General features: G+C 54.0%; 2 protein-coding genes across 5 annotated transcripts in view; one reads left to right on the forward strand and one right to left on the reverse strand.

The window, feature by feature from the left end:
• DHX30 (DExH-box helicase 30) overlaps positions 1 to 20,938 on the reverse strand; it is a 34,054-nt gene extending 13,116 nt beyond the window's left edge. The window contains exons 1-4 of one of the 2 annotated variants that reach the window (XM_063303211.1): positions 20,783 to 20,938; positions 8,908 to 8,962; positions 2,618 to 2,748; positions 1,071 to 1,181 (exon numbers count right to left, since the gene is read on the reverse strand). In XM_063303211.1, coding sequence (XP_063159281.1) covers positions 1,071 to 1,181; positions 2,618 to 2,748; positions 8,908 to 8,935 — 270 coding nt within the window. In that variant the 5' untranslated portion in view covers positions 8,936 to 8,962; positions 20,783 to 20,938. Of the gene's footprint in view, positions 1 to 1,070; positions 1,182 to 2,617; positions 2,749 to 4,871; positions 5,163 to 8,907; positions 8,963 to 20,782 lie in introns of those variants that run through there. The other variant, XM_063303209.1, reaches the window with a different exon arrangement.
• Positions 20,939 to 23,024: 2,086 nt separating this feature from the next.
• LOC134497526 (KAT8 regulatory NSL complex subunit 1-like) overlaps positions 23,025 to 25,815 on the forward strand; it is a 40,121-nt gene continuing 37,330 nt past the window's right edge. For 2 of the 3 annotated variants that reach the window (XM_063303220.1, XM_063303221.1), the window contains exon 1: positions 23,028 to 23,533. In XM_063303220.1, the coding sequence (XP_063159290.1) occupies positions 23,133 to 23,533 (401 nt within the window). In that variant the 5' untranslated portion in view covers positions 23,028 to 23,132. Of the gene's footprint in view, positions 23,534 to 25,815 lie in introns of all 3 variants that reach the window. The other variant, XM_063303222.1, reaches the window with a different exon arrangement.

Consider the following 25,815-nt stretch of genomic DNA (forward strand, 5'->3'; position numbering starts at 1 on the left):
TGTTGGTAGGTGGGGGGGGAGCGCAAGTGACCAGGGAGGGTGCGTGAGTGGTCAGCAAGGCGCAGTGTGAGTGCAGAGCGGCTGGGGAGGGTGCGTGCTGGGGAGACTGACCCGAGCGACTTGCGACCTTCCCTGCCAGCTTCCCCATTGACCTTGCTTGTGGGAAGATGGCAGGGAAGGCTGCAAATCACGATCACGGGACCACGAGGAACTGCAACCGTTGTGAGAGCTGGTTGCCAAGCTCCCAGATGGCCATCGTATGACCACAGGGATGCTGGGACGGCTGGAACTCCGAGGACCAGTCGTTACCACCACTCGTTCAGCACCGTCATAACTTCAAACAGTCTCTGAGTGAATGGTCGTAACTTGAGGACTACCTGTAGTAATACAATCCATGGCTTAATATTAGGTATGAATTAAGGTGGAATACATGTGGGTTGAAATTGGTAAAAAAGCCAGGACTTGGGAACATTCTGTGTGTGTGCGTGTGCGTGTGTTAAATCTCAATATTATGACCTCTATTGGCCTGCTGGGGGCCACAGTCACAGAGCGTATCGTCTGAATGAACCGTCTGGGATTGCCCCAGAACAGCTGCATGGGAACGGAAGCCCTGGAGAGGAAATGAGGCTCCTCTTTAACGCTCTCTAAACGGCACTGGGTGCCTTGCCCAGTCCCAAGCAGGAAGGAGGAAGAAGGCAGGCAGAAAACCTGTCCACTCTTCTTAGGCCGATACTCCAGTCAGAACCATGGGAAGCTAAATGCAAACTGCGGTCAACCCCACCCTTCTCTCGGGAGTCTGCTACCACCCGGTTGGCTGTCTGGCTCCACATGCAACAGAATGTAAAGGGTAGGAAAAGTGGAGGGACGTCACCCACCCTGCTGGATGAGAAGCTGCCGAGGTGTGGAAAAACCAGGGGTCCCTGATCCTAAAGCCAGACTGGTCTTCAACAGCCATGGAGTCCAGCCCGAGGGCCTGCCCCTCAGCTGACCAGATGGAAGAGCCACCAAGGAAGCCAAAACCAGGCCCTGACCCAGCCATGGAGGGGAGCGAAACCAGCCCTGGCCATCACCTTGAAGAGGTGGCAAGCAGCAGCTGCAGCCTGTCGCTCAGCATCGATCTTCTTGGTCCCGTAGCCTTCCACTTCCACATTCTTTGGCCACTTGATGAGTAGCGTGACTTTCTGTGGAGAGATGAAGAGCAAGGCCTCAAATGAACTGGGGGGAACTGGAGGCTCTCCTGCCCTCGTTGCCGTGGGCAAAGAGAGGCCGCTCCACTCTGCAAGCCATCAACTCAAACGCCCCTGCCTACAGTCAGTCCTCGACTTGTGACCACAATTGGGACCGGAATATCCGTTGTTGCGGTCATAAGTTGAGTCACCACGTGACCGGACCTGATTTTATTACCATTTTTATAGCAGTTGTTAAGCAAGTCACAGTGGTTAAGTGAATCCAGCTTCCTCAATGGGCATTTTTTGCTGGCAAATGCAAAAAACATTGCAAAATGCACCCATTCCGAGGCCGTAACTTTGGACCATCATTATACGGATGGCTGTAAGTCGAGGACTACCTGTATGGACAATTCTGGTTCACAGCTAGCTGTGCCTCCACAACCTTCTGTAACACCGTCCCTTGGAGCATGCTCAACATCTGTTCCCGCTCAGGGTATCAGGACGGTGCAAACCCAAATGAGATCATCTGAGAGAACTAGGATGGTGCAGGTATAATAGCTGGTACAGCAGATGAGGGAAAGGGAGGGCTGAGTTAAAGTCCCTGCTCAGGGAGCCAGGCTGAGGCTCTCTCTGTGACCCACCCCTCAAGGAGAAGTCAGTAAAAGAGGAAAAAATGCAGGCAGAGAAGCTGAAAGTGGCCTGGGAGAAAGGCTTACCCTAAACTCTAACACAGAAACTAAACCATCATACGTGTCACACACTGCAGGTGCCAAGAGACGGATTAGGGGTCCAAGCGGACTCACTCACCCCAGGGCAGTTACAACAGTCTACATGAAAAGACGGACGGACGGAAGGAAGGAAGGAAGGAAGGAAGGAAGGAAGGAAGGGGAAAGAGCAGAAACTCCTAGAGAGGCCCAGAGAGCCCTAACGTAAAGGAAGTGAAGACACGTGAGTGCGGAGAGTGCCAGATCAAAAAAAGAGAAGCTACAAAATAGAGGAGGAAAGAAAGAAGTGAGAATAAAGGAGAAGTCAAGGAAGTCGTGGACTAAGTAAGAATGGGAAAGAAGCTGAAAGGCTGCTGGGCTGAGACAGCAAGGAATCCCTCGAACACCGGGGATGCCTATGCGGGAAGCGGGTGCCCTGCTGGGCGAGCGGGTGGGCCACTCTTCTTCCAGGGGCAACCTGGAGGGGAGCACGGCAAGGCCGCCTATAAGGACGCCACGCAGGGTGCAACCACACAAAAACAGGGGAAGAGCACAGCCCTTCCACGCCCCATGAAAACCACTCACCCAAACGCAAAGGTACAAAATCAGCCAGCCAAACATTTCCAATCCAGTTTTCACATGGCCAGCGGGATTTCTGTGCGATTTGTCCCCCTTCAGAGTTCACTCCCTCATAAGCAGGCAGACTCGATGCTCCGAGAGAGAGAGAGAGGCAGAGCACGTTACCTTTTTCCGTGGCCCATTTGTGTGGATATAGATGAGCTTATCTCTGGCGTGGGAGATGCCCAGGGCTCGTCCAATCACGCTGTTGAGGAGGTTCTTAGGCTGGGGAAATTCCTTCAGCAAATCTCTTGTATCTGCAAGAGAACACGGGAAAGATCCTTGGCTTGCTATTGCCAACCAACCACCTATCAACATACCACACACTCGTTTTTCTCAACTTGGGATTGCAGTGCCTGGGATTCCTTTAGCTGTAGCTGGCTGCAAAAGCTCAGGGTGTGCCAAGTTAAAGGAGGCTGTTCCGGCATCTGTGGTGGCTCTGCCCAATGCAGCAGATGGTAGAACACCGTTTATGTGAAATGTGAAATCTCAGTATTCCACGGTTTGAGTCACACGGTGTCATGTTCGCCGTTTCAATGTGCACTGTACACCGTAACGTTTCACATGCCATGGTGCTGGCGCGCGTTCCTGTTGGGAGGGAGCTGCTGTGGGACCTTTACAGTCATTACACACGGACACCAGATGCTGGAATGACAAGTTACCTCCAGGGATGTGTGTGTGTGTGTGCAATTTGAACAGTGCTCACTCTAATGTGAGCTTTCTGTGTGTTTCCAGCATGTCCCTCTCTCAATCCATCTGGCCCACGGATTCAGCCAGTGTGCCAAACTGTTCATCCACAAGATCCATAGGGCACCTCCTTGCTCATGTCCAGGCCCACAGAAACGCACACACATGGCTTGGGAAAATTAGACTTGTGGATCAAGGGGAAAAGGAAGTAACTCATCTAGTTACTGAACAGAAAGCAAGGAGGAAAAGATTAAGAAAAATAAAGGAAATTTTTGAGGAAATAGTTGGTTTAAACAGTTGGACAGAACCCCAAGAAACTTTCAGTGCTATCCAAAATGTCTTTCTTTCGCACAACCTTTCCTAAAGTGATGCCTCTAGAGGGAAGATAAATTTCTTATCATTTGCAACCAACAAGATGAGGGTTAGGGATCTGCGCCACAATTCTCTGGAGGCCTGAGAGGGGAATACTTGACGGGGCTGAAGTGTTCATTCCTAATGATGTAACACCGTTAGCTAATGCAGACCCCAGCGATAAAAAGGGCCCCGAACTGTAGTCAGATGTCCAGGTCATCAAGGCCTTATGAAAGGAATGGGTTTAACCAGTGACTGAAGGCCAAGATGAGTGGGCTTTCTGAGCCTCTGCAACAAGGGAATTCCATAGGAATGCTGATAAATCCAGGTTAACTACTCCAAATGAAGTCAGCATAGCTGGTTTCAAGCATGTGAGCAGGTAAGTTGGAGGGACGTGTATCAGAGACCCCAGGGTGTGGAAGGAGTTCCACAGCAGACCAGTCTCCCCCTATGGGCTCTATGTGGGCTACATGCCAGCTTACTCCTTGGAAAAGGACGCCACACCCACCCTTCTTCTATCTTTTAGCTATCTGACAGTGGACAGTCCAAGACTTGGATCCATGGGCAGATCACTGCAATTAAGAAATCCAGATATACAGGTACCCATTCAACAGAATGCTGGATGGGGTTAATCCTCACCATCCAGAAGCGGGAAAAGGAATTTCTACTAATACAGAAATGGTTTAAAATGGACAAGGGACAGCACACCAAAGGAGCGCATCTTCATTCATTCAAAGGCCACCCAACCTAGCCTCCCGAGTGCTGGACTAGCACACCAACAACGCTCATTCAATGGCCAGGCTCTCTGGAAAACGTGGGCGCTGTGGTCCAACCTACCAAGGGAACCGCTTGCGACAGCTGACCCGGATACCTGGCTTGTGCCATGCGAATGGCTAATTCGAAGCGAGGCACCTTCGACAGCGTCTAGGCCGGCTTTAACCACGGTGCCGTTTTCCTGTCACCGCCAAAGGGAAAGACCGAGGCGAGGCCCCCCAAGGCGGAGGAAGGCGGTTCTCGGGCGCCCCTCCGCCGCGGACACCGCTCGGAACGGCTCCAAGGGGCGACGGCGGGGCGGACGGCCTTCTGACCCTGCGGCGCGGAGCCTTCGCCCGCCTCCGTCCGCCGGCGCGGGCCGAGCCGCCCACGGGTCACGGGCCGGCCTCCCCCGGCCCCACCGGGCCGAGGCCGCGCGGTGCCAGCCGGCACGAGGGCTGCTCCGCAGGCGGCGGGCCGTCGGGGCAAGGGGAGCCGGAGCCCAGAATACCGGGGAGGAGGCCGCGGCCCCCCCGCCCTCGGACCCTCCGCCCCCTCCCCGAGCCCCCCCGGCGCCACAGCCACTTACTCCGCGACAGCCTCGGAAGCGAGAGCCGAAGGCAGGCGCCGCCCTCGCCGTCCGCTTGTCCGCCAGGAGGGAGCTCGCCCTGCCGGCCCATCGCGGCTCCCTGGCCGCCGCCGCCGCCGCCCTGCTCGCCCTCCTCCGGCTGCTCTGTCCCGGCCGCGCTGTGGTACCACGGGCCGCCCAGCCCCGAAGGCGCCCACCGCGCGAGCCCCGCCGCGCCGCGCCCGCCGCCGCCGCCGCCGCCGCGCAGGAGGGCCTGGAGCAGCCGGCAGGGAACCGCCATGCGGGAGCGCAGCCGAGCGGAGCCGGCCAGGGCGCGGGAGGAGCGGCTGCCGGCGGAGCGGCCTGTCGAGGGCGCCCCCGCGCGGCGCCAGCCAGAACAGCCGCGGAGCCGGGGCCCCCGGCCGATCGCTTGCTCGCCTTCCCCGCCTCTCCCCGCCGGCGGCCACGGGCCGGGTCCGGGGCCCGCCCGTGCAGGGGCAGACGCGGGCGCAGGGCCGCCGCTCCTGCAGCGGGAAGGCGGGGCAGCGCCCACTCCTTCCCCCAGTCGAGAGGGGAACGACCCGCGAGCTCTCGTTCCCGAGCTGCGCAGAGGCAGCTGCTGTCGAGCTACGAAGCGGGGGGGGGGGGCAGGGGAACTTGGACCCCCCGGGAAGAGGTGCTGGACAAGCCAGCCCCGAGGAGGGCGGGGGGGCCCGTCCCCCCAGGACAGATTGTGCTGGGGCAAAAATGCACACCTTCCCGTTTTAGTGGACTGACTGATCACCTCTGTCCCTTGCCAAAGGGCACAACCTCAAGGACCGCTCTGCCCTCTTTGCCGGAGATGGGGTGATACCCACACACCCGCCCCAAACGCACCCCTGTGTGCAGAGCCTGTTCACAGAGCAAGAATGGGGGGGGGGGCGCTAAGCACCAACTGAAGCAAGATTGCCTCTTGTGCGCGGGCAAGGCTGTGCTCACTTCGAGGACATGACAGCAGCATCACAGCATGAGGCCGCAACATCCTTTCTGTACTGCAGAAGGCACCTGGCACACAGACCATTTTGTCAAGATGGAAACCATCCTGCTTGCCAGATGGGCAAACTACTGGTCCTTTCGCCTTTCAATTTCAGGCACCTTCGCGGGAGAAACCAGCCCGTCTTGGATGAGGAAATGCACCCACTTTATGACAGCCTTACTAAACGCTGTTCCCCAGCCAGCAACTGATAACAACCAAGAACAAAAGGGCAAATCCATGGCAGTGAACAACGCCTGAGGAGGAGGCCGGGAAGGCAGACATGGACGCTGGCTGAGCCCCAACCAATCGCCCACCCAAGGAGGTGGGGGCCCACACGGCGTGGGCAGCCACCAGGGAAAACCCCGGGCGCTCTGCCACCCGGCTCCGGGTCCTCCTCGCAGAAAAAGCTGCAGATCAGCCAAACTCCAAGGCAACCGACCCCACGGAACGAACCAGCCGCACACGCCAGGCCTCCCACACAGCCATCCATCCGTGCCCACTCCTGGGAGACAAGCCACTCGGAGCATCAACCAGACCAGGGAACAGAGAGCAAGCTGCCACCTCCTTTCCAAGGCAGCTGAGAATATGCCTCTCCCCACAAACTGCATTTCTAGAAGAGAACAGCCCAAGCTGGCCATCCTCAAGGGCCTGGCTAGGGTATGACGCAACCTCTGCCCAGAAACCCCTCCCCACAAAAGGAAGGGGCCCGAGAAGGTGGCTACTGCCAGAATGAAAGGCTACTGGGGTCTCACTGGCCCAGACTGGAGAATCGTGCCCACATTGCCAGGCAGAGGAGAGCGAAGGAGCGGCATGGCGGCTGGGATCTGTTTTCTGCCAGGCCTAGGAACGTCGCTCAGGAGGATCACAGGCACTGATGGAGCTCTGTGGAGGGGAACCGGAGTGGGGCTCGGGAGAGGAGACCGCTCTCCTTACTGTTTTGAGAGGACGTGGCTGGCTTGCGTCAACAGGCCAAGTTGTGTCTGGCCCAGTCCAAGGTGCGACGGCTTTGGGAGGGGGAGTCCTCTGGCCCTCCTGGTGTTCTTAAGTCATGATACCTGGCACTGGAGGGAACTGGGAGCCCAACCACCGCTTTTGATTGTGGTGCACAGGAAAGAGCACGGGAATGTGGGAAAACTGGCATATAAAGAAACAAGGGTCGGGTTGCTGGTTGAGTGATCAGGGCTCACAGCTTACTGGGAAGGACGATTCCCCACGTATTTCTATAGACGAGCATTTCTCAGCCATGGCAACAACAAGTCCACCTATCTTAAAGTTGCCAAGGTTGAGGAACGCTCATCTCTAGGAAGTCTAGAGAAGAAGGAACAAGTTGTGTAAAGCACAACGGTGCAAAGAACAGCAGGTAGGAAAGAGCTGGGGAGCAGTTACGCAGAGCTGGAAAACGAGGGTGAGGATGGGCAGCCACCCCCGACTGAGCCCAGCTGGTGGTTTGTCACGGAGAGCTACAGAAAAGCGTTCAGCTTGACCGTGGAATGTGTAGGAAAGATGCCAAAGTCAACATTCTTCTCCTTTTTATTAAAGCACATCAAGCATTCCCAGCAGGTCATCGCCCCGTTTGGTCTAGTGCTGAGCAGAAGAGGCCGAAGGCACAGCTGGCCCCTCTTATCGCAGGGAGAGGAACCGGCTTTGATCTGAGGTAGACAGGAAGTGCTGTTCCTTTCCTCTCTCATCCCAGCATCGCCATGGCATCCATGACAAACCACCAGCCTTCTCAGGAGGAATCCTGCTCCTTTCCTTTGGCTCCTGGCCAACCGTCTCGACTTCAGGTTTGGGATTCTGCAGCTGGTTCAGCCATCGGCATGCACCCAAACTCACCTGCCAGCCGTGCCTAGGAAAATATCCCTCAAAGGCTTCACGCTTGTGGAGCATTTGCCAGGCCTTTAGTCACAAGGCTGCAGAGGTGACAGAGTACTTCGTTAATCCCACAATTGCTCCCTTCTTATCTTTCTTGCAGCTCCTATAATGACTTTGTGATTTCTACAGAAAAACCTTATTTTAGGATCATCCGCTGGAGCTCAGAGGAAAGATGAGTGATGGCTTTAGAGGTTACTGTGGAGAGCTAAATGAAGAGGCAATCTGGTCCCGGTCGAGAAATGGATGTAAAGATCTCAGCTCCAAGAACAGTGACTTGGCTAGAGTAGAACAAAGGGGAAGAAGTAAGAACAAGAGGGGGTCATGGGAGAAAGGAATATGCGTGGCTGTTCCAAGTAAGGGGAAAAAACAAATTTAATCTAGTCTGAAAAACTAGCACAAGGTGTTCTGCGCAAGTAATGGCCGTAGAGTCCTACTTGGAGGGAAAAAAGACCATTATCAGCACAGCTCCTGAAAATCTAGAACTACCTTCTTCAGTCTGGTGTTTTCAGGATACAATTTCCAGAGTTCCTAACTGGGATGGCCTTGAAGAAGAAATCTGGAGGGTAAATCAACTTAGGAAAGACTGATCTAAAACACGGATCTCTGTATGGATCTCAATAATACAGCTGCGTGTTCACAAATAATTTCAGCAAAGGATCAAATTGGGGCCCGGGCTAAACATGCCGGCTCTCTCTGAGTCTGCTCTGCCCCAAGGCCATCCTGGCTGAGGAGTTCCGGGGCCTGCAATCTCCGCCCATCTGGAGGGTGCCTGGGTAGGGAAGGTGATCCTAAGGCAACCTGGACCGATTGGACGAGCTTCAGACGTGCCAGACCCCCCCCCCCCATCACTTCTGGATCATGGGAATTGCAATCCAGCACACTGGCATATAATCCTCATCTAATCCTAAGGCATACCAAGATCTTCAATTTAGGGTCGAAGTAAGTTGAAGTAACCAGAACCCAGCAGCAGCAGCAGCAGCAGCCGCCCGCGTTCCCGGCGATGCGGCCTGGGGCCAGCACTGACCGAGCGTTGCTGGAATTGCACTCACAGGAACAGAAGGAACTCCGGCCCACAAAAGGCTGGGTCGGATGAAGGGCAGGGATCTTTACGCTCGGCGGCCCACTCTGGGACCCCCACTCTTCTCCTCCCAACCCCAGTCAACAGCTTACCTCTTCTACATGAATTCAGGGAGAACATCTCTGGCAGACCAAAACGATCCAGTTCCTGGAAAAACAAGAAGAGAAGGAGATAGGAGGGAAAATGCATTGAGGAAGACATTAAATCTTGTACCTTAAATTCTCCAACAAGCTGCAGCTGGTGCAGACTGCGGCAGTGCAGGCAGTTGTGGGTGCTTCAGGGCTGCGCATGTGACACCTCTCCTGTGCAAGCTGCATTGGGTGCCGGTGTGCTTCCAGATCCAATTCAAGGTGTTGGTTATGACCTTTCACTCATAACCGCCTGGCACAGGCCCAGGTCACCCGAGGAACTGTCTTGTCCCAATTACATCGACCCGTCCCATCCAGTCCGGCAGGAAGGGTGCGTTGTGGACCCGTCGACTAAAGAATTCCGACTGGTAGGGTCGAGAAGAGCCTTTTTTTGCCGTTGCCCCCGCCCTCTGGAACCTCTTGGCCCCGGAGGTGAGGTTGCCCCCCCTGCTTCTGGCCTTCGGGAGGAGCGTCAAGACCTGGCTCTGCCAACTGGCTTGGGGCTCCAGGAGTGATGGGCGGCCCTGCGGGTGGTTGGTGGCTTAAGACGCTCCCTCCACCTTTTGGTTCCCCTCTTTTATCCTCTTCTATTTTTTCGTACTTTTTCTATTCTTATGATGGTTTTATCATTTTTATTTGTAAGCGGCCCACTTTTATAGTGAGATGGGCTGTGTACAATTTAGTAATAAATAAAAAATACATAAATTTTATTTATTGTATTTATTTACATTTCAAATTTAGCCACCGCCCATCTTGCTCACAGAGCAATATAAAGTGCTTTAATATCGGGAGAGAGAGCGGGAACGCGAGGGTCCATGTATGCACTACACTTATATTAGTGGGGTTGCAGGATTCAAAGGAGCGTCTTCTTTTTCCCCTTTTGCTAAGGAATGTGCTGCAATTGGGCCTGAAGCGGAGAAGGTCCTTCGGAGGGGAGGGGAGGGGAGGGGAGGGGAGCTCACTCGTGCTGCTTTCTGCAGCTCTGGCAAAACAGTGCTGGAATTAAGGGGGCAGAGAGGTGGGATGACCTTGTTACGCCCACAGCCCGGGCTGCACAGCTTCCACCCAAGCTCCTCCTTTAAGGAGGTACCAGCAGACGCAGTGAGGGCACCCACATCTGCTCTAAAGCACCTTCCCCCCTTGGATTCCGAATAACTTCGCGTGATTGCTCTTCCTCCTAACAGCCTCCCTAATCTTGGCTGGACATCACCAGTTTCTCAGTACGGCTTTCTCCACAGCTGAAGCATTATCCTTCTGCTGTGTAACCTCTAAAATCTTTCAGCTGTCACAGAGTGGAAGCATGCCTGGATTCTCATCTGTAACTTCTTGAACTACAAAACGACACGACCGAAACACATTTTCATTGAAGCCCTGGGAAAAAGACAACATGCAGTGCCATTTATTCTGCTTTTAGTCTGGTTTTTGCCCACCTACACACTAGATGTCTCAACAGGTGGCAGCACCTGGCTGGTCTCCTCCAGGCTCAGAAGCTCAGTAAGATCAGACCTGGTTAGTAAACCCCAAGGAGCCCCAGGGGTGTAGGATAGATCACATCCTGGGAAGAATCAATAGAAAATGCTTCTGTATGTTGCTAAAAAACCCTGCATGGATGTGCTCATGCACTCGTTTCAAAGGTATCTTTATCTTGACTTGCTCAGAGATGGAGCCTGATCTCCCAAGAGCTATGAGCAGGTAGCCAAGAGGGAAGGGTGGCTGGCTGTACAGAACTGCGCTCCCCCTGAACAAAGGACCTTTTCAAGTGAAGCACATGGCTGAAAGGAGCAAAGGGCACAAGTTTGTTTATTTAGCAGATGCCTAGGCTGCCCATCCCATCGACGTGACTCTTATCACCGCATCAGCCGGCAAGTGCCAAAGGGAAGCCAGCAGACCAGTCCGAAGCCAACAAGCCAAATCGCTTACACCTGAATTCAACCAGCAGCCGAGAACTACAAATGGATTTGGAAGAGCCCCTATAAGAACCGCTCAAGACAGTCTAGCCTAACTTCTCTCTCCCAAAGGCAGGGGGTTGGATACTTCACTCCCTAGGACAGGGTTCCTCCTCCTCTGTGGAACCAAGGCCACCTAAAATACGGAATAAATTGTGGACAACCCTTCTCCGCCCCAGGCATCGACAGCAGCAGCAGTATGGGCATCAATCGGTGCCACAAGAATTAAGCTTTCTCCAACTGTGTGGAGTTTTTTACTCTGGACTTTCAAGGCTCGAGATGCCAACCGCCACCACCCACAGTTAGCTGGCAGGGGATGATGGGATCTGAACTCCTCCCTGCATCTGGGGGGAAATCGGCTGTTGGAGAGGCCCATTGGCCTCTGGTGGCACAGCAGCTGGTGCATCTACCCTAGTTCATCTGCGGGCACAACTCTCCCTAAGGAGCAGGTGGCCATGCTCTCTGGCCTGCGGGGCAAAGCTCCCTCCTGCCAGTTTCCTAACTGCCTTTGCAACCCACTGACGAAAGTGGGAGGGGGAGAGAGAGGGAGAGAGAATGTACTTTGGAGAGACAGAGGCAAAGTTGGCAGTCAGGAATGAAGCCATAGGGAGGCGAAGGTGGCCCAAGGGAGGCAAGGAAGCCAGGAACTTGCTGCCTGTGTTCCTCTGAGACCTTCTGGCAAGTGGGATCCCCATCAGCTCTTCTAGGAAATTTGAGCCAGGTGATGCAAGGGCTGCAAGACCTTCCTGGGATGGAAGGATCTTAAGATGGCTCATTTAATCCCTGGGGGCAGGTCTGGGGAAGCGAAGGGTTTCCTCCCATAGCAAAGGGCACACAATCCTGGCTTCAGGAAGGTGATTCTCTTGGCTTTGGGGGTCTAAAGTACCCCACGAGCCCTGCAGCTTCTATGACTGGTAAAGGAGCAAGTAGCTTTGGAGGAGGAGGAGGCGGCAGCCAAGGGGCAAGGTAGAACAGGAGAATGAGCCTTCTGGATCCCAAGTGTTCTGGCTGGTGGTGGTATGGATGCTGAGCATGTGACGGTAGCAGGGTCCCTCTGTTGCCCTTGGGCTGGGGACAACAGCTGCTCGACCCTGGCAGCAGAGGGTGCCAAGCACACATCCCCTGTCTGCCAGGGGCTACCTAAGGAGAGAAGCTTAGCATCATGCTCTCTTCCTGGCTCGGAGGAGATGCCTCTGCTCGCGCCTGTACCTCTCCTTCCGACATGGCCCGGGCTCCAGTTCTGGGACAAGCAGCTCTGCAGACCCTGTGCTCCCCCTCCCCTCCCCTTTCAGCCTTCCTAGTCACCAAGAGATTGGCAGCCCCACAGGGAAGCAAGACCCACAGTGCGGGAACCCTTTGCCTCAAAGGGAAACGGGGCTCCGAGGGTTGGCCGCCTGTCTTACCCATGCTGAAATGTCAGGGCAGTCCTTCACCAGCACCACCATCCTCCATCCTGGTGGAGCTGGTCTAGAAGAAGTCTCCTGTTTTGTAAATCATCTGCACTAACAGTGAAGAGGTAACGTTTAATGAGGCAAATGAAACTGCAGGATCGCTGTTTTGAATACGAGCGAGACTGGCCAAGAGCTTGGCCAGACTCTGCTAAGAAGCTGAACGGTTCTACTGTTTGCTGGGAAAGATGTTGCTATAGGCAGCACCATCCATCATGCTCCAGATTTGCCTTCCCCAACCTGGTGCCCCTCAGATGTGCTGATTTCAACACCCAAGTCCCCAAACCATACAGAGGGCTCCAGGTTGGGGGAGACTAGGCACGGCTGTGAACGAGATCTTTCAGCTGGTGAAGAAGAACCTCCCATCTGCAACTGAGAGGCTGGACGCAGAGAATAACTGCTCCTTCCTCTTCAACAGTTAAGGGAAGAAAGAATGGCAGCAGGACAGGAGTCATTTTTCTCCTCAACGCACAACAAACCGCAATTGTCAACACAACGCCTAGTCAGTTTGACAAACTGAGAGCCAGTTTGGTCTAGTGGTTAAGGCAGCGGGATAGAAACCAGGAGACGGTGAGTTCTAGTCCCGCCTTAGGCCCGAAAGCGGGCTGGGTGACCTTGGGCCAGTCACTCTCTCTCAGCCCAACTCACCTCACAGGGTTGTTATTGTGAGGAAAATAGGAGGAGGAAGGAGTATTAGGCATGTTTGCCACCTTGAGTTATGTATAAAAATAATAAAGGTGGGATAGAAAATAAAACAAATAAATACTCTCAAGGAAAATGGCCTCAAAGCGCCTTATTGAGGATTCAAGGATGCTGCTACCCAGAAGAGCAGTTCACAAAATGAGGGTACCAATGATTTTAAGTCAAAGGAAGGAGCAGAAACAAGAATAGGCTCTAAGGGGCTATCTTTGCGGAACGAAACCTAAGAAGAGTTTCATGGTAGGAAGGTCTGAAGGAACACATGGTCAAATTTCTGCTTTAAATTAGGTATCCCAGCAAACCTCAGAATGGTCTTCACAGTAGTGCTCAAACGGTGTTGAAGAGTGATTTCAGGGACGTCTGCAGATATTTGCCCCCTGCCCCCACATTTGCCTTTATAAAAGGATGGGAGTGCTTGTGAAATCTGCATTGCAAAGGAATTCCTCAAAGGAGAGCTAGTATTTATAACAGCTCTCCTCCGGATCTGTTGAGATGCAACTCCCAGGCTGGGTGGAAAGCATGGGGATTGTGGTCAGGCAGCGCAATCAGCCCTCTTTGCTGCATGGGCAGCTCCTGCATATCTTTTAGAGCAGGGTTTCTCCACCAGGGTTCCCTGGCACCCTAGGGTTCTGCGAGAGGTCCCTAGGGGTTCCCTGGGAAATCACCATTTATTAAAAAAAATATTTCAAATTCAAGCAACTTCACATTAAAGAGGCAAGTTTCATTCTTTATTTTTAGTTTACCCTGTTCACGCATATCTACAGGCCTACCCATGAAATGAATATAATAATTTTATAACTTCTGGCCTCTATTTGAGCCTGAATGTGCAGGGGTTCCTGAGGCCTGAAAGGTATTTCAAGGGCTCCTAAAGGGTCACAAGGTTGAGAAAGGCTGTTTAAGAGGGCAGCATTTCTGCTTCCCGCCTGCTCCTGAAATTCTCTAGGGCAGGGTTCCTCAACCGTGGCAACTTTAAGATGTGTGGACTTCAACTCCCAGAATTCCCCAGCCAGCCATGCTGGATGTGTGGACTTCAATTCCCAGAATTCCCCATCCATGCTGGCTGGGGAATTCTGGGAGTTGAAGTCCACACATCTTAAAGTTGCCACGGCTGAGGAACCCTGCTCTAGGGGCCATCCAAATTGACTCTAACCCTTCACAGGTTCTTGGAAAGACTGGTAAGACAGCAGGGAAAGGAGACACAGAAAGCATTACAGCAGCAGAACACGGTTTTAACCTTCCACCTAGAAGCAATGCTTTCGACCATGTTTTCCATATTTTAAGCAACTGCAAAGAAGAGGTGAAGCACATCCTTGGGTAAGAGCTACGCAATGGCATCCTAGTTTCCTTAACTAAGATTCTCCAGAACTGCAAGCAAGACATGAAATATTATTTGACAATGGAGGCGGATGGAGTTTTAAAAGTACACATTCGTATACTGAAAATAAAAAACGTAAATGAGTCTGTTTCGGGACCCAAGGCCTTGCTAATGGCAGGGAAAGGAGGAAAGGGTGGCTGATCACATCTGGGGGCAAGCTGGAGGCATTGTTGAGGTGTCTCCAAGCCCTGCAGAGGTGGCGGTGGTAGAAAGTGGGGTTTCTGTGAGGCCCAAGCAACAAAGTGGCAGCCACCAGAGAGGCAGAGGAAGTGGCCCAGTTGAAAATGGCAGTGGATGTGACGACCGGGGTGCAGGGACTGAGAAAACAGGGTGCAGATGGGAGAGTGGCCAGCCTTAGATGTGAGCCAGAATTGCTGGAGGCTGAGGGTGGGCCGGTTGTGCTTAGGAGTTCAGAAAGAACAGCAGACTTGAATCTGGTCAGGGAGGAAATGTAAACGTGGGAGGAAATTGCTCCCTGAGAGGCAGGGAGGGGAGAGGACACCCCCTCGCCTGACAAAAACGGGGAGGAGCCTTTCCTCAACTCTAAATAGGGCATGAGTGAGAACAGTGCAGGGGGGTGTTCCTAGGTGGGTGAGGTGATGGTCTGATTGGTGCGTGCACTGGGGGGGTCAACAAGAGTGCTTGGGCAGACTGTGACCCACACACACACCAGTGTTTGGTGGAGGTTGGGCTGATGGCCTATATGGTGGTTGTGGGGGGCAAGTCAGGTAATTTAGCTGCAACCTATGAGATGTGAGACCATATTTCCACTGCAATGGAATTCTCTGAGCCTGGGAATGGGAATGGCCATTGGCAAAATAGGACAGGAACAGAGGTAGCTCCCTCCCAGATATGGCAAGGAGGGAGCAACATCTCCCCTGCATCGAGAGACAGTCAGAAAGAACATCAAGGGCATCAAGGAGGCCCTGTCTTAATGGAAGCTAAAGAACACATACCTCGTTTTCAAGATTCTGTAACCTAATCTCCTCTTCCCCTTCAGTACAAACCTGGCTAATGAGAATCTGTGAGAATCTAGCTTTCTTGGTTGTGAGCAGCTGTTCAGGCCATCTACTCCATGATACCTTGACTGAGCCTAGGCTCCTGCTGGTAAGCACCACGTCTGAATGTAATAGTACCTTGTCCATCCCTGATCTGGTGGCGGATGGGCCTGTGGACCTGGCACGTATTACTGAGATCTGGGTGAGCCTTGTTGGACTCACGGATCTTCCTGTTCCAGGTCCTGCAGCAGCCGCACCACCAAGAGGAGATATGCCACTGTGGGGTGGGCGTGACTGGGCGTGACCCCCTTTACACGAAGCTGGGCTGTAGGAACAAGTTCGGACTGCTCATGGTGTGCCGTCTGCCTTACTGATCAGCAGTGAGCTACAGGACCTCACAGCAGGGCTGGTGAGGGACTCTCCTAAGCTACTCAGACTGAGGAATTTCCATCTCCGTGCCCTAGGAATGGGGTCTGTGGCAGCTCAGGAATTCATGGCTGCCACGGTAACTCATATCCTTGTGTCAATTAAGTTCAGCCCCAACATACCTAGACAGTTACGTTAGAACTGGAATTCAGTTCAGAGCTGATGGTGGGTGATCTGAAGATAGAGAAGGTCCATCACTGTGGTCAGAACACTATCGGGTACAGCCTCATACTTTAAGCACCCTTGACCTCTGAGAGGGTTCAGGACCATCTAGATGGTCTATCCCAGATGCCCAATGGGTCCAGAGAATTTTCTGACAGGACTTGCGGATTTCCCACCACATGCCTGGTCAGCCTCTGGAGTCAGGAGACAACTAGGGTGCTGGACAAGATTGTTTCCATGCAGCCAACTCCAGAGATCTTTATCGGGGAGCTTTGGAAACTGAGGTGAAGAAACACCCAGAACAACAGTGGTAGAAGACCAAGAATAAACGTGCCTGAGAACACGCACATGTGTTTGGGCCTACACTGTGGTTCTTAAAACAGTGAAACATGCTTTTGTCTCCTGCTCTTTTTGTCCAGTGACTGCTCAGAGCTACCCAGAACCTGTTGGGAGGGACAGGACAATATGCACGTTGGTCACTGTGACATGACAGACTGCTGGCAAGTGAATCCTGCTGGCGCAGCATAATGTCTATACTTCAGTGGCTGCCCTGGTTCTCAACAGGCTTTTAACTCCAATTCAAAGACACACTTGATGTGTGTCTGGGACACCTCAGGAACTGCCCCCTCCGGATGGATTCTGCTCATCCCACGTGGCCATTTAGGGAGGGGTTGTTCAGGGTCCCAACTGTCATGAGTTCTGATGGTGAGCAGGAGGGGGCCACTATCCAGGGGCAAAAATGCACGCGTAGTTTAGAGACTTTGAGCTGTCATTCAAAGAGACACAGAACAGACCCGCCTTGACTTTTGGGGGTTTATCTGTCTGGGTTTTCCCACGCTTCTTCAGTTGGGTAGGATTTTCTGTCTACTATTGCAATAATAAAGCACTAGAGACTTCCTCCCCGTCTCGGCGTGGTTCTTGCTTAGTCAGGACACCAACCCCTCAAGCAGGAAGAGGCTGTGTTCACAGACTTCTGTCCACTGTGGCCAGGACTCTCTTGAACTCCTTGGCCCCAGGTATCATTTCATTCAGGCAGGCTTTTGAGGCCTAGCGGTGACATTGGGCTGCCCTTTTGGGGAGCCGCATATGATTTTGCTTATTGGAAATTGTAGGGATTTTAAGAGATGTTTTACTAGATTTTATGGTATTTCTTTTTGTATGATTGCAAAGCACCCAGATAGGGTGAAGGATGCCATGAGCAAATTAAGAATTAAAAAGGCAGAAGCTTCTGTAATCCACCCTACAACTAAGTGAAGAAGTCAGAAATCAACTGTTAACCAGTTCACACTTGTTCTGCCCGCCTGCCCATTCTTCCTACAGCTGCTCTTAGGTGCAAGAGTCAGATGATCTCAATGGAGCCTTTGGGAGGGGGAAACACCTCTGCATGCTGGAAAATGCTATCTGCTGCTTTTGAGAACCCGGAGCTGCGTTTACAATACTTCCGGCAGTTTGGGAAGCTTTTCACCTTGGGTGGCCTCTGAAAAGCAGCTACTTTTGACGGGAGACCGTGAGAGTGACTTCGGGCTTTCCTCCAAAGACCAAGACAAGCACATCTTTGGAACGCTATCTCCACTTCTTCCATCGAATGAAGTGACTGAGATCATGTCTACTTTCAACAGGTGGGCCTCTTTTCTTACTTTAAATTGTTTTACCGCTCTTATAATTTTCTTTATTTTGATTTTTTTACTGTTAAACAGAGGGCAGAATCCAGAGAGATGCTTCCATTCCTAGAAGCGGTTCCTGCTAATGGGATCTGAGCCAGGAACAACCATCTTGTCTTGTCCCTGCAGCACCTCAGCTTATGCCCTATAAGATGCTTCACCACCCAGGGCAGGTTCTGAAAAGGGGAGGCGGGGCCAAGACTGGGTGGGTGGACTAGTGCGATTACCAGATTTCTTGGGCAAGGCAGGCTTCCCCAACCAGGATCTTTCCAGATAACCTATGGCCTCTCCCACCAACCTTAATCGCTAGCCAAACTGACTAGGATTGGTGGAAATTGAAACCCTGGTGCCTCTCAGGCCGAGGAAAGCTTGGAGTTAGCAACCTTTACGGGCTCCGGACTACACTGCACAATTTTGCACTGTGGCATCCGTGACACAAATAAATGAGATTTCACTCATTAGGTCTTATGTCATCTGGACTTGCATTTAACAAAAAGGACAGATTTTGGTATTTCTGCCTGAAGTCCTGCAAACCTGGGACAGTTACAGTTCTTAATATGACTTTAAAAATAAATTTTGGGATTCTGTGACTGCCAGTTGGAATGCTGTAGCGGTATTGGCGGATATAGGCTTCTTCTGATGACTCCTTTGTTGGATTATATCTATTAATATTATTATTATTATTATTATTATTATTATTATTACTACGTTAGGTATGTACATTAGCTGTCCTGAAATGGCTCAAAACCATTTGGTGTTGCTTGACACAGTGTCCGTCCATTGGCCCATCTGACCCTGAACTATCTATTTTGAATGACAAAAATGGTAAAAAACTGATGAATTCTTGCAACTTTCCTATCCAAGATTCTTCCACCTGCAAACAACGTGCAAAAATATGTTATGCTGCTAAGCTGCATTTTACCCACTAACAGCAAAGCTTCCCAAGAGATTGTAGCTTGGCGATCCATGCTTCTTTTTAAAAGCTGAACTACCAGCAGCATGCGCATGCGTGCCTGAGTTATTCTCTCCCTGCCCTCCAACCCTTTGGTGCTGGAGGAATTCGGCCTCCTGAGGTTGCTATTCAGTGCTCCACCGGCTTGCTCCGGTGCTCGCAGCTCAAGCTCAAACCGAAGCTTCTCAAAGCGTGAACACGAACTCCGCCTCGGACAATCTCTGCTCATCCCCTGCTGTGGAAGGTACAGGAGCAGTGGTCGATCGATCAACGATCTGGCACCCCTGGTCACTGACTTCTGTGACTTGAGGTGGTGTTTCCCTTAGGAGAGCCACCAGCAGGGAAGCAGGACGCAGTCATTTTCCGCAGGGATGCTCTGCTTGCGGAGTGCCCTGTCATCAGAGGGAGGATCTGTGCCTCCATTTCTGAAATTTGGGAAACGTTTAAAAATCTGTCTCTGCCTAAGTGCATTTGGAAAGGGTGGCTGTAGCTGGTGGCACTATTAACACGGTAGGTAATTACTGACCATATTACTGATAGGATGTAGAATTTAAGTTATTAAGATATGGTTGTTTCATTGGTGTTTTGATATATGACAATTCATATCATGCTGATGATGCTCTGACTGTAAGCCATTTAGATCTGCACCAACTGAAGTGGCATAAAAGCATCTGAAATTAATAAAGAGGACAAGCGCAGGGGCCACTCTTTGCATGTGCTGATCGTATCTGTGAGGCTGGAGCACCAGGCCGAGGCCCATTTAGGCACAATGCACAAAGAGAAGGACTATTTGGGAGGACTTCACAGCTAATATGACCGGAGACAAAGGAAGTTACAGCTCTGGTGCCTTTCGGCATTGGGGAGACAAGAGCTTGGGAGCTGCAACTTGTTATAAGGAAAAAGAACGCATTCCCTGCAGTGCTATTTCTACTTTTGAGGGGGGCATTTACTGCACAACCGGCATAGAGATGCTACCAGGTGAATCCCTGAAGTTCCCAGGTCATCCTAGCAGCCCAGAAAGCACGGTTGCCTAAAATTCCTGCAGCAAACAGCTTGAAACCGAGCTGGCAATTCCAGGGGCTCCATGCCACAACTACTACAGGTGAAGCTAACAGCCTGGATGCGTCATCTTCCACTCATGGCAGGTAGGAAACGGGAGTCAGTGTTTGTAACCGTAGGTTAGGACTGGGTCTGGTTACAGAAGCCCAGATTAAAATTCCCACTAGCCCACAGAGCATACCGTTGGTTTTTAGCAGGCCACTATAAATCGTAAACTATTTCAGCACTGTGATAACGCTCACCTGACCTCCCTGCTCAGTTGTTTGGCTCTCTTTACTAGCTTGATTAGATAAGAACTCAGATTTATCCATTCATCTGCTGGACTTCAAAGTCTATTTCTGCCGCCTAGACTAAAATGCAGAATGGGTACAGCAAGCAGAGCGATCAACCCTCAGGCAACTTCCATTCCAACACCAGGAAAAAATAACCCCCCTCACCCAGAGAGACATTCAGCTGCTGGACCATTTATCCCATGGAGAGGTAAGCCCACCGATCCCACTGAAATAAAGGCTTGAGGGGCATTTAATTCTTGCCCAGCGTGAACTACAGAGACAGTTTCAAAGCGCCGGTCTCCGCTGTCCAGACCGGCCTCGCTTGCACCCAGGCGTATTTACCAACAACCCCCCAACCCCATTCTGCAAAGACGGACCCCTGTAGACGGGCGACGTCTGCAGCGCCAAGAGGTAACGCGGGCGACGGGCGAGCGGAAACCCGGCGAGCCCGCCCTCCGACGCGGAGGCTTCGCGCCCCGAATGACCGGCCGGCCCGGAGCGCAGCGCAGCGCAGCGGACCCGCGCGAGACGGCAACGCTCCCGGGCGCGCGGCCGGGCGGGGCTTCTGGGCATCCCCGGGAGCCAGAACCCCGCGGGGCGCCTCATCCGCCCGCATCCGCCGCCCGCCCCGCCCCCCGCCGGCGCCCGGGCCCCAGGGGCCGCCGGCCCTCCGCGCCCGGCACCCGCGGGCCGCCCCCCGCCCCCGCTCCGCGCCCCCGCCGGGCCCGGCCCGCGTCTCCCGCCGGGCCCGCCCCCTCCCCGCTCCCGGCCCTCGCGCGCGGCGCCTCGGCCAGCAGAGCGGCGGCGGCGCGCCCTTCCCTTGCGCGGAGGGGCCACCGACCTCCTTCCCACCACAGCTCTTCTCCGCCCGCGGGGGCTGCAGCGAGGGGCCGGGAGAGCAGACGGGGCGCCGGAGGATCGTCGGCTGGCTGGCTGGCCGGCCGGTGCGCTCCTTTCCCTCTCAGGCGCCGGGACTACGACTCCCGGCGGGCACCGCGGCGGGCGCCTCTTCCGGCCCCTGACTCAGCGGAAGTGAGGCGCGGGGAGCGGGGAGAGCGGAGCGCGACGCGGGGGCGGGGCTTGCCTCTCCAAGGCAACGGAGCACGCCAACGGAGGGCGGAGCTGGGCGAAGGCGGAAAGGGGGCGGCGGGGAGACGGAGGGGCGGCCGCCGCCGGGAAGGGAAGGCGATGCCCGCCGCCTTCCCTTGGCCCCCCTCCCTCTCTCTGGACTTCGCCTTCCCCGCCCGCGCCCCTCCTTGGCCGCCTGACAGGCAGAAGTGCATCAGGTCGGGCTCCCTGCAGGCCTCTCCGCTTCGCTTCCGTCCCCGGCGGCCTTGGCGGCGGGTCGTCAGTCGCTTCCGGACGACCGGGGTGGGAGGGGGAGGAGGTTTTTAGTTTCATGGCGAAACCCCAGCCTCTCTTCAGCCTGCCCGATTCCGCGAACGTTTCTCTGAAGCAATGTTTCTCATCCTTGGCGGCTTTAAGATCGGTGGACTTCAACTCCCAGAATTCCCCAGCCAGCCATACTGGCTGGGGAATTCTGGGAGTTGAAGTCCACCGATCTTAAAGCCGCCAAGTTTGAGAAACGCTGCTCTAAAGTTTTGCTTGAGTTATTGGATCCTGAGATAGTTCTGCCTGTCTTGTGTTTTGAAATCTACCCTTACCTTTGAATTCTTTCCTTCCAGGTCGAATGGGAATGCCTCTTCCTTTGGCGCCCTGCTTGAAAATTATGTGCCCGGACAGTTTTTCCATGTCCAGAAAGGAATGGGTTGAGATGAAGGTAAGATCCCTTTAAGATTCTTGGCGTTTTATACAAGATGATCCCCTTTTTTCCCACTCAGGGCCCTGTAGGTGAGTTGTGCATAAGTATAAGGTATACGTGTAAGTATGAGGTATAAGTATGTGGATAAGTATGAGATAAACAGAGGTCTATAGTTCAGCAAAGGGTATGTTGTGAGTAAAGTACCAGTCCTGTAAGACAGAGGAGGAAGGTCTGTTTCTGCTAAGTTTTTATTTTAAAGATGGTATTGATGATGATGATGATGATTACATTTTTATCCTGCCTTTTTTTCAATATTTGGCCACATCAAGGCAGGAACATACCTCATAATATACTCCTGCCTCCTATTTTCCCCACAGCGACAGCCCTGTGAGGTGGGTTGGGTTGAGAGACGGAGTGACTGGCCCAAAGTCACCCAGCCAGCTTTCATGCCTAAGGGAGGCCTAGAACTCACCCCCTCCTGGTTTCAAACTGGCTGTCCAAATGCTGTGCATTTTCTATTAATATTTATATCCTGCTTTTCTGTGATTGCACACAATTGGACTGTTTTACACACTGTAAAAGATATAATAAACGAATGTGGCTTTTTGCTAGAACGGTTGGCTAGTGATCTGGAGGTATTTTCCTACGTCAGCTTTATTTGTTTGGCTTCATAATGTCTAAGAGATCTTCTGGAGTGGTCCAGGGATGGAGAAGCAACCAGCCCTGGCCCAGCCAACTTTCTAGCGCACCTCTTCTGCCTGGCCAGGTGCCTGACAAGCAGGAAGGCAGAAAAGAGAGGGTGCAGGGCTCCAGATCCGAGCTGCAAACATCCGAATCACCACTGGATGGCAGCAGGGAGTGAACGGGTGTGTTTTTTAAAAATCTCCCTGCTGCCAGCTACAGGCCGGATGGAGTTTTGCAGCCCAGGTGTAGTCCCTCTAGTCTACACCTGTTGAGTTTCTGCCTGTTTGGTCATTTGACATCTAGAGGCGTGGAAGGCTGTAGTCCAAGGGCTGACTTGCCTCCGGAAGGCCCGCACATGCGCAGCTGGGCAGGCGGGCGGGCGAGGGGACTTCCCGCAGCGGCTAGTGCGCACGCGCTGGCTCGAGAGGAGGCTTTGTACGGGAAGGCCCAGACCTGGGTGCGTGCGTGCGTGCGGAGAGGGCGCCGCCTGCGTCTAAGCATGCGCAGACGGGCGGGCAGCGGCGCCCCCTCCCGGGGGCCGGCGCGGCCGCAGCTCCGCCTCGGCGCCCGCGGGGCCGTGCGCGGCCGCCCTGCCCCTGCGGCGCATGCGCGTGCCGCGGCCGAAGGGCCTGGCCCGGGCGCGCGCCGTCGCTCGAGCGGGAGGGCAGGCATTGTCCCCGGCGGGAGCCATGGAGAGCCCGGGCCCGCCCTGAGGCGCGGCGGCGGCGGCGGCGGCGGACCCGCCATGGCGGCGGCCGAGGAGGGGCGGCGGCAGGCGCAGGCGCGGGCCCGGCAGGCCGCGCTGTGGGGCCGGGCGCGGAGCCTGTGCCGCCGGCTGCGGGCGCTGCAGGCCCGGCAGGTGGAGCGGCACGTCCGGCAGCAGCTGGGCGGGCTGGGGCGCGGCCCGGCGCGGCCCGGCGCCGGCCCGTCTCCCGCCGCGCTGCGCTCGGAGCTGCGGCAGCTGGCCGCCGGCGCCTCCGCCCGCCTCCGCGCCGCCCAGCGCGCCTGCGACTCGGACGCCACCGACAGCGCCTCCGCCTCCTCCGGCTCCTCGGCCGGCGCCCCCTCCTCCTCCTCCTCCTCCTCCGACAGCGAGGGCCCCGAGCCGGCCCCCGGCCCCGAGCGCGCCGCCGCCGCCGACGTGGGGTGAGTGTCTCGAGCGCGGGCCGGGGGGCGCCGTTGGGCGGGCGCGGAGGCCCCGGGGCGTAGGCCGAGCTGGCGCCGCACCCTCGCCGGTTGCCGCTCGGGAGCCCCCTGGGCCGGGGCAGCAGAAAGCGTCCGAGCCGCCCTGGGAGCGCTGCCGGGGAGGCCGCGGGCGAGTCTCGCGTCAGGCGGCCGCCGCCTCGGCTGGGGGGCCGCCCGGGAGCGCGCGGGAGCTGGGCTTGGGCTTTTCCCGTTCTGGCCGCCTGGCCGAGTGCTCTTCGCCTGCCAGACCCGCGTTGCCCGGGCGCAGGCGGCATTTCTGCGTTTCCCAGGGAAACCCGGTGGCTCCGCGAGTTGCCCTGATTCGCACAACGTGATAAGAGAACGTCTGCATTGGCACGGCCCCGTTGTAGCTATGATGCAAATTTGACCTGTGTGTGTGTGAGAGAGTGAGTGAGTGAGTCAAGGGAAGGTGGAGTAGTGATCATAAGCGTTGGGTGGGAGACCTGGATCCAGATTCCGTTTAGCTGTGAAAGGGAGCGAAGGAGACTGTTTCGGAGCATTGACTGCATTCTGAGCATTCTGAGTCTGCTCTGAGCATTTGGGCATGACACGAGGCAAGAAGGAACTGGATATCCTCGGCAGTTGGAAAGAACAGGGGGGTTAGAAATTCAGTTACACTTTTACTCTCCTGCAGGCTCGACATTTATCTGCTGAAGGATTATGTATATAGTTTTGGGATTGTTCTTAGCTACTCCCACTATTTTACCGCTGAAATTCTTGTTTTAGGAGTACCTCCGGGGTAAGGCAGGAACCGTTGGGAAGGCAGTCTTTTCAGCTGGCTCAGTGGCTCCTGGGGAGATGGGGATCCCTGCCCTGCAAGGGGCGCCCCCTTTCTGTGGGCAGTCGGTTCACCCTCAGACTGCTCTTGCTGGGCGGGAGTGTTTTTCCTAACATTCCACCGGAATCGTGCCTTCCTGTAACCTAAGAGCGTCTTAACGTTTGTGTTCTGAAATGGTAAAGAACAGCCCTCTGTGAGGCATTCCCTCGGGTCTTGGAAGAGGGCTGTTCTATCTCCCCTCACACCTAATGCTCTCAACTTCCTTTGGCTGGAGTTCGTTTTCAGTTTCATTCCTTTTGCCCTTCTCTGAACCTGGTTGACTTCTCTCGGTACTTCTTAAAGTATGAGGCCCGGAACTGAATTCAGTACAGGTAGACCTCGAGTGACCGTGGTGATTGGGGCTGGAATTTCCATTGCTAAGAGATGCGGTTGTAAAGCGCAGTGTCATGTCAAGTTCCTATTTCTGTCGTTAACCAAATCCTACTGGTCATTAGGTGAGGACCCACCTCGATCCAAGCCATTCCTGGCTTGGTCCCTCCCAGCCCCAAGCCTTGGTAAAGTAAGGGACGGCCTCTTCTTGAGCTCCCCCCACCTGCCCATCTCCCCACCATCTCTGCCCTTTTGCTTGCCCTGCGCAGTGGCACTTCTCAGTGGTGGTGGCTGTGCCAGCGGCGCTGGGTCTGAAGTAGAGGCCCAGGGGCAGTGGCAGCCAGCTGAGACTGCTGAAGGCCCTGGTGTCTACTTCAGCCCCAGGGCTGCTGCCGAGTGCCACTGTGCAGGGTGGCCAAAAGGGCAGGGATGGGGGGAGATGGGCGGGTAGGGGTGTTGAAGCACCCCTGCAGTCATGGGTGTGAATGGGCTGCCAAGTGCCTGAATTTTGATCTTGTGACCACAGAGGCGCTGCAATGGCCATAACTTCAGGGACCAGGTGTAAGTACGATTCATTCAGCGCTTCCATAACTTTGAATGGTTGTTGAATGAATGGTCGCTAAGTGAGGACTACCTGTATTTGAGGTCTGGTCTGACCAATGCAGAATAAAATGGAACTATTACATCCTGTGATTTACATACAGTACTTCTGGTGATTCAGCTTAAAATGTAGTTAGCTTTCCTTTTTTTTTGTTTTTACAACTATGTCACCCTGCAGTTTCATGCTCAGCTTATGATTAGCTCCAATTCCAGTATTCTTTTCACATGTACAATTATCAAACCAGGTATGTTTTGTCCTATATTTGACGTATTTGATGTTCTTTTTTCTGAGGACATAAGTCTCTGAAATTCGATTGAGTTATTTTTGGCCCACTTCTCTAACGGCATCATTTTGAATTTTAGTTCTCTCTTCTAAAGATTAGCTATCCTTTTTTATGTCCCCTCCATGTTTTTATGTCTTCATCCCAAGTCATGAATGAAAGTGTTGACAAGTGGAGGGCATGGGATAGAACTT

The sequence above is a fragment of the Candoia aspera genome, chromosome 4 (assembly GCF_035149785.1).
Source record: "Candoia aspera isolate rCanAsp1 chromosome 4, rCanAsp1.hap2, whole genome shotgun sequence".
In the NCBI taxonomy this organism is placed as follows: domain Eukaryota; kingdom Metazoa; phylum Chordata; class Lepidosauria; order Squamata; family Boidae; genus Candoia; species Candoia aspera.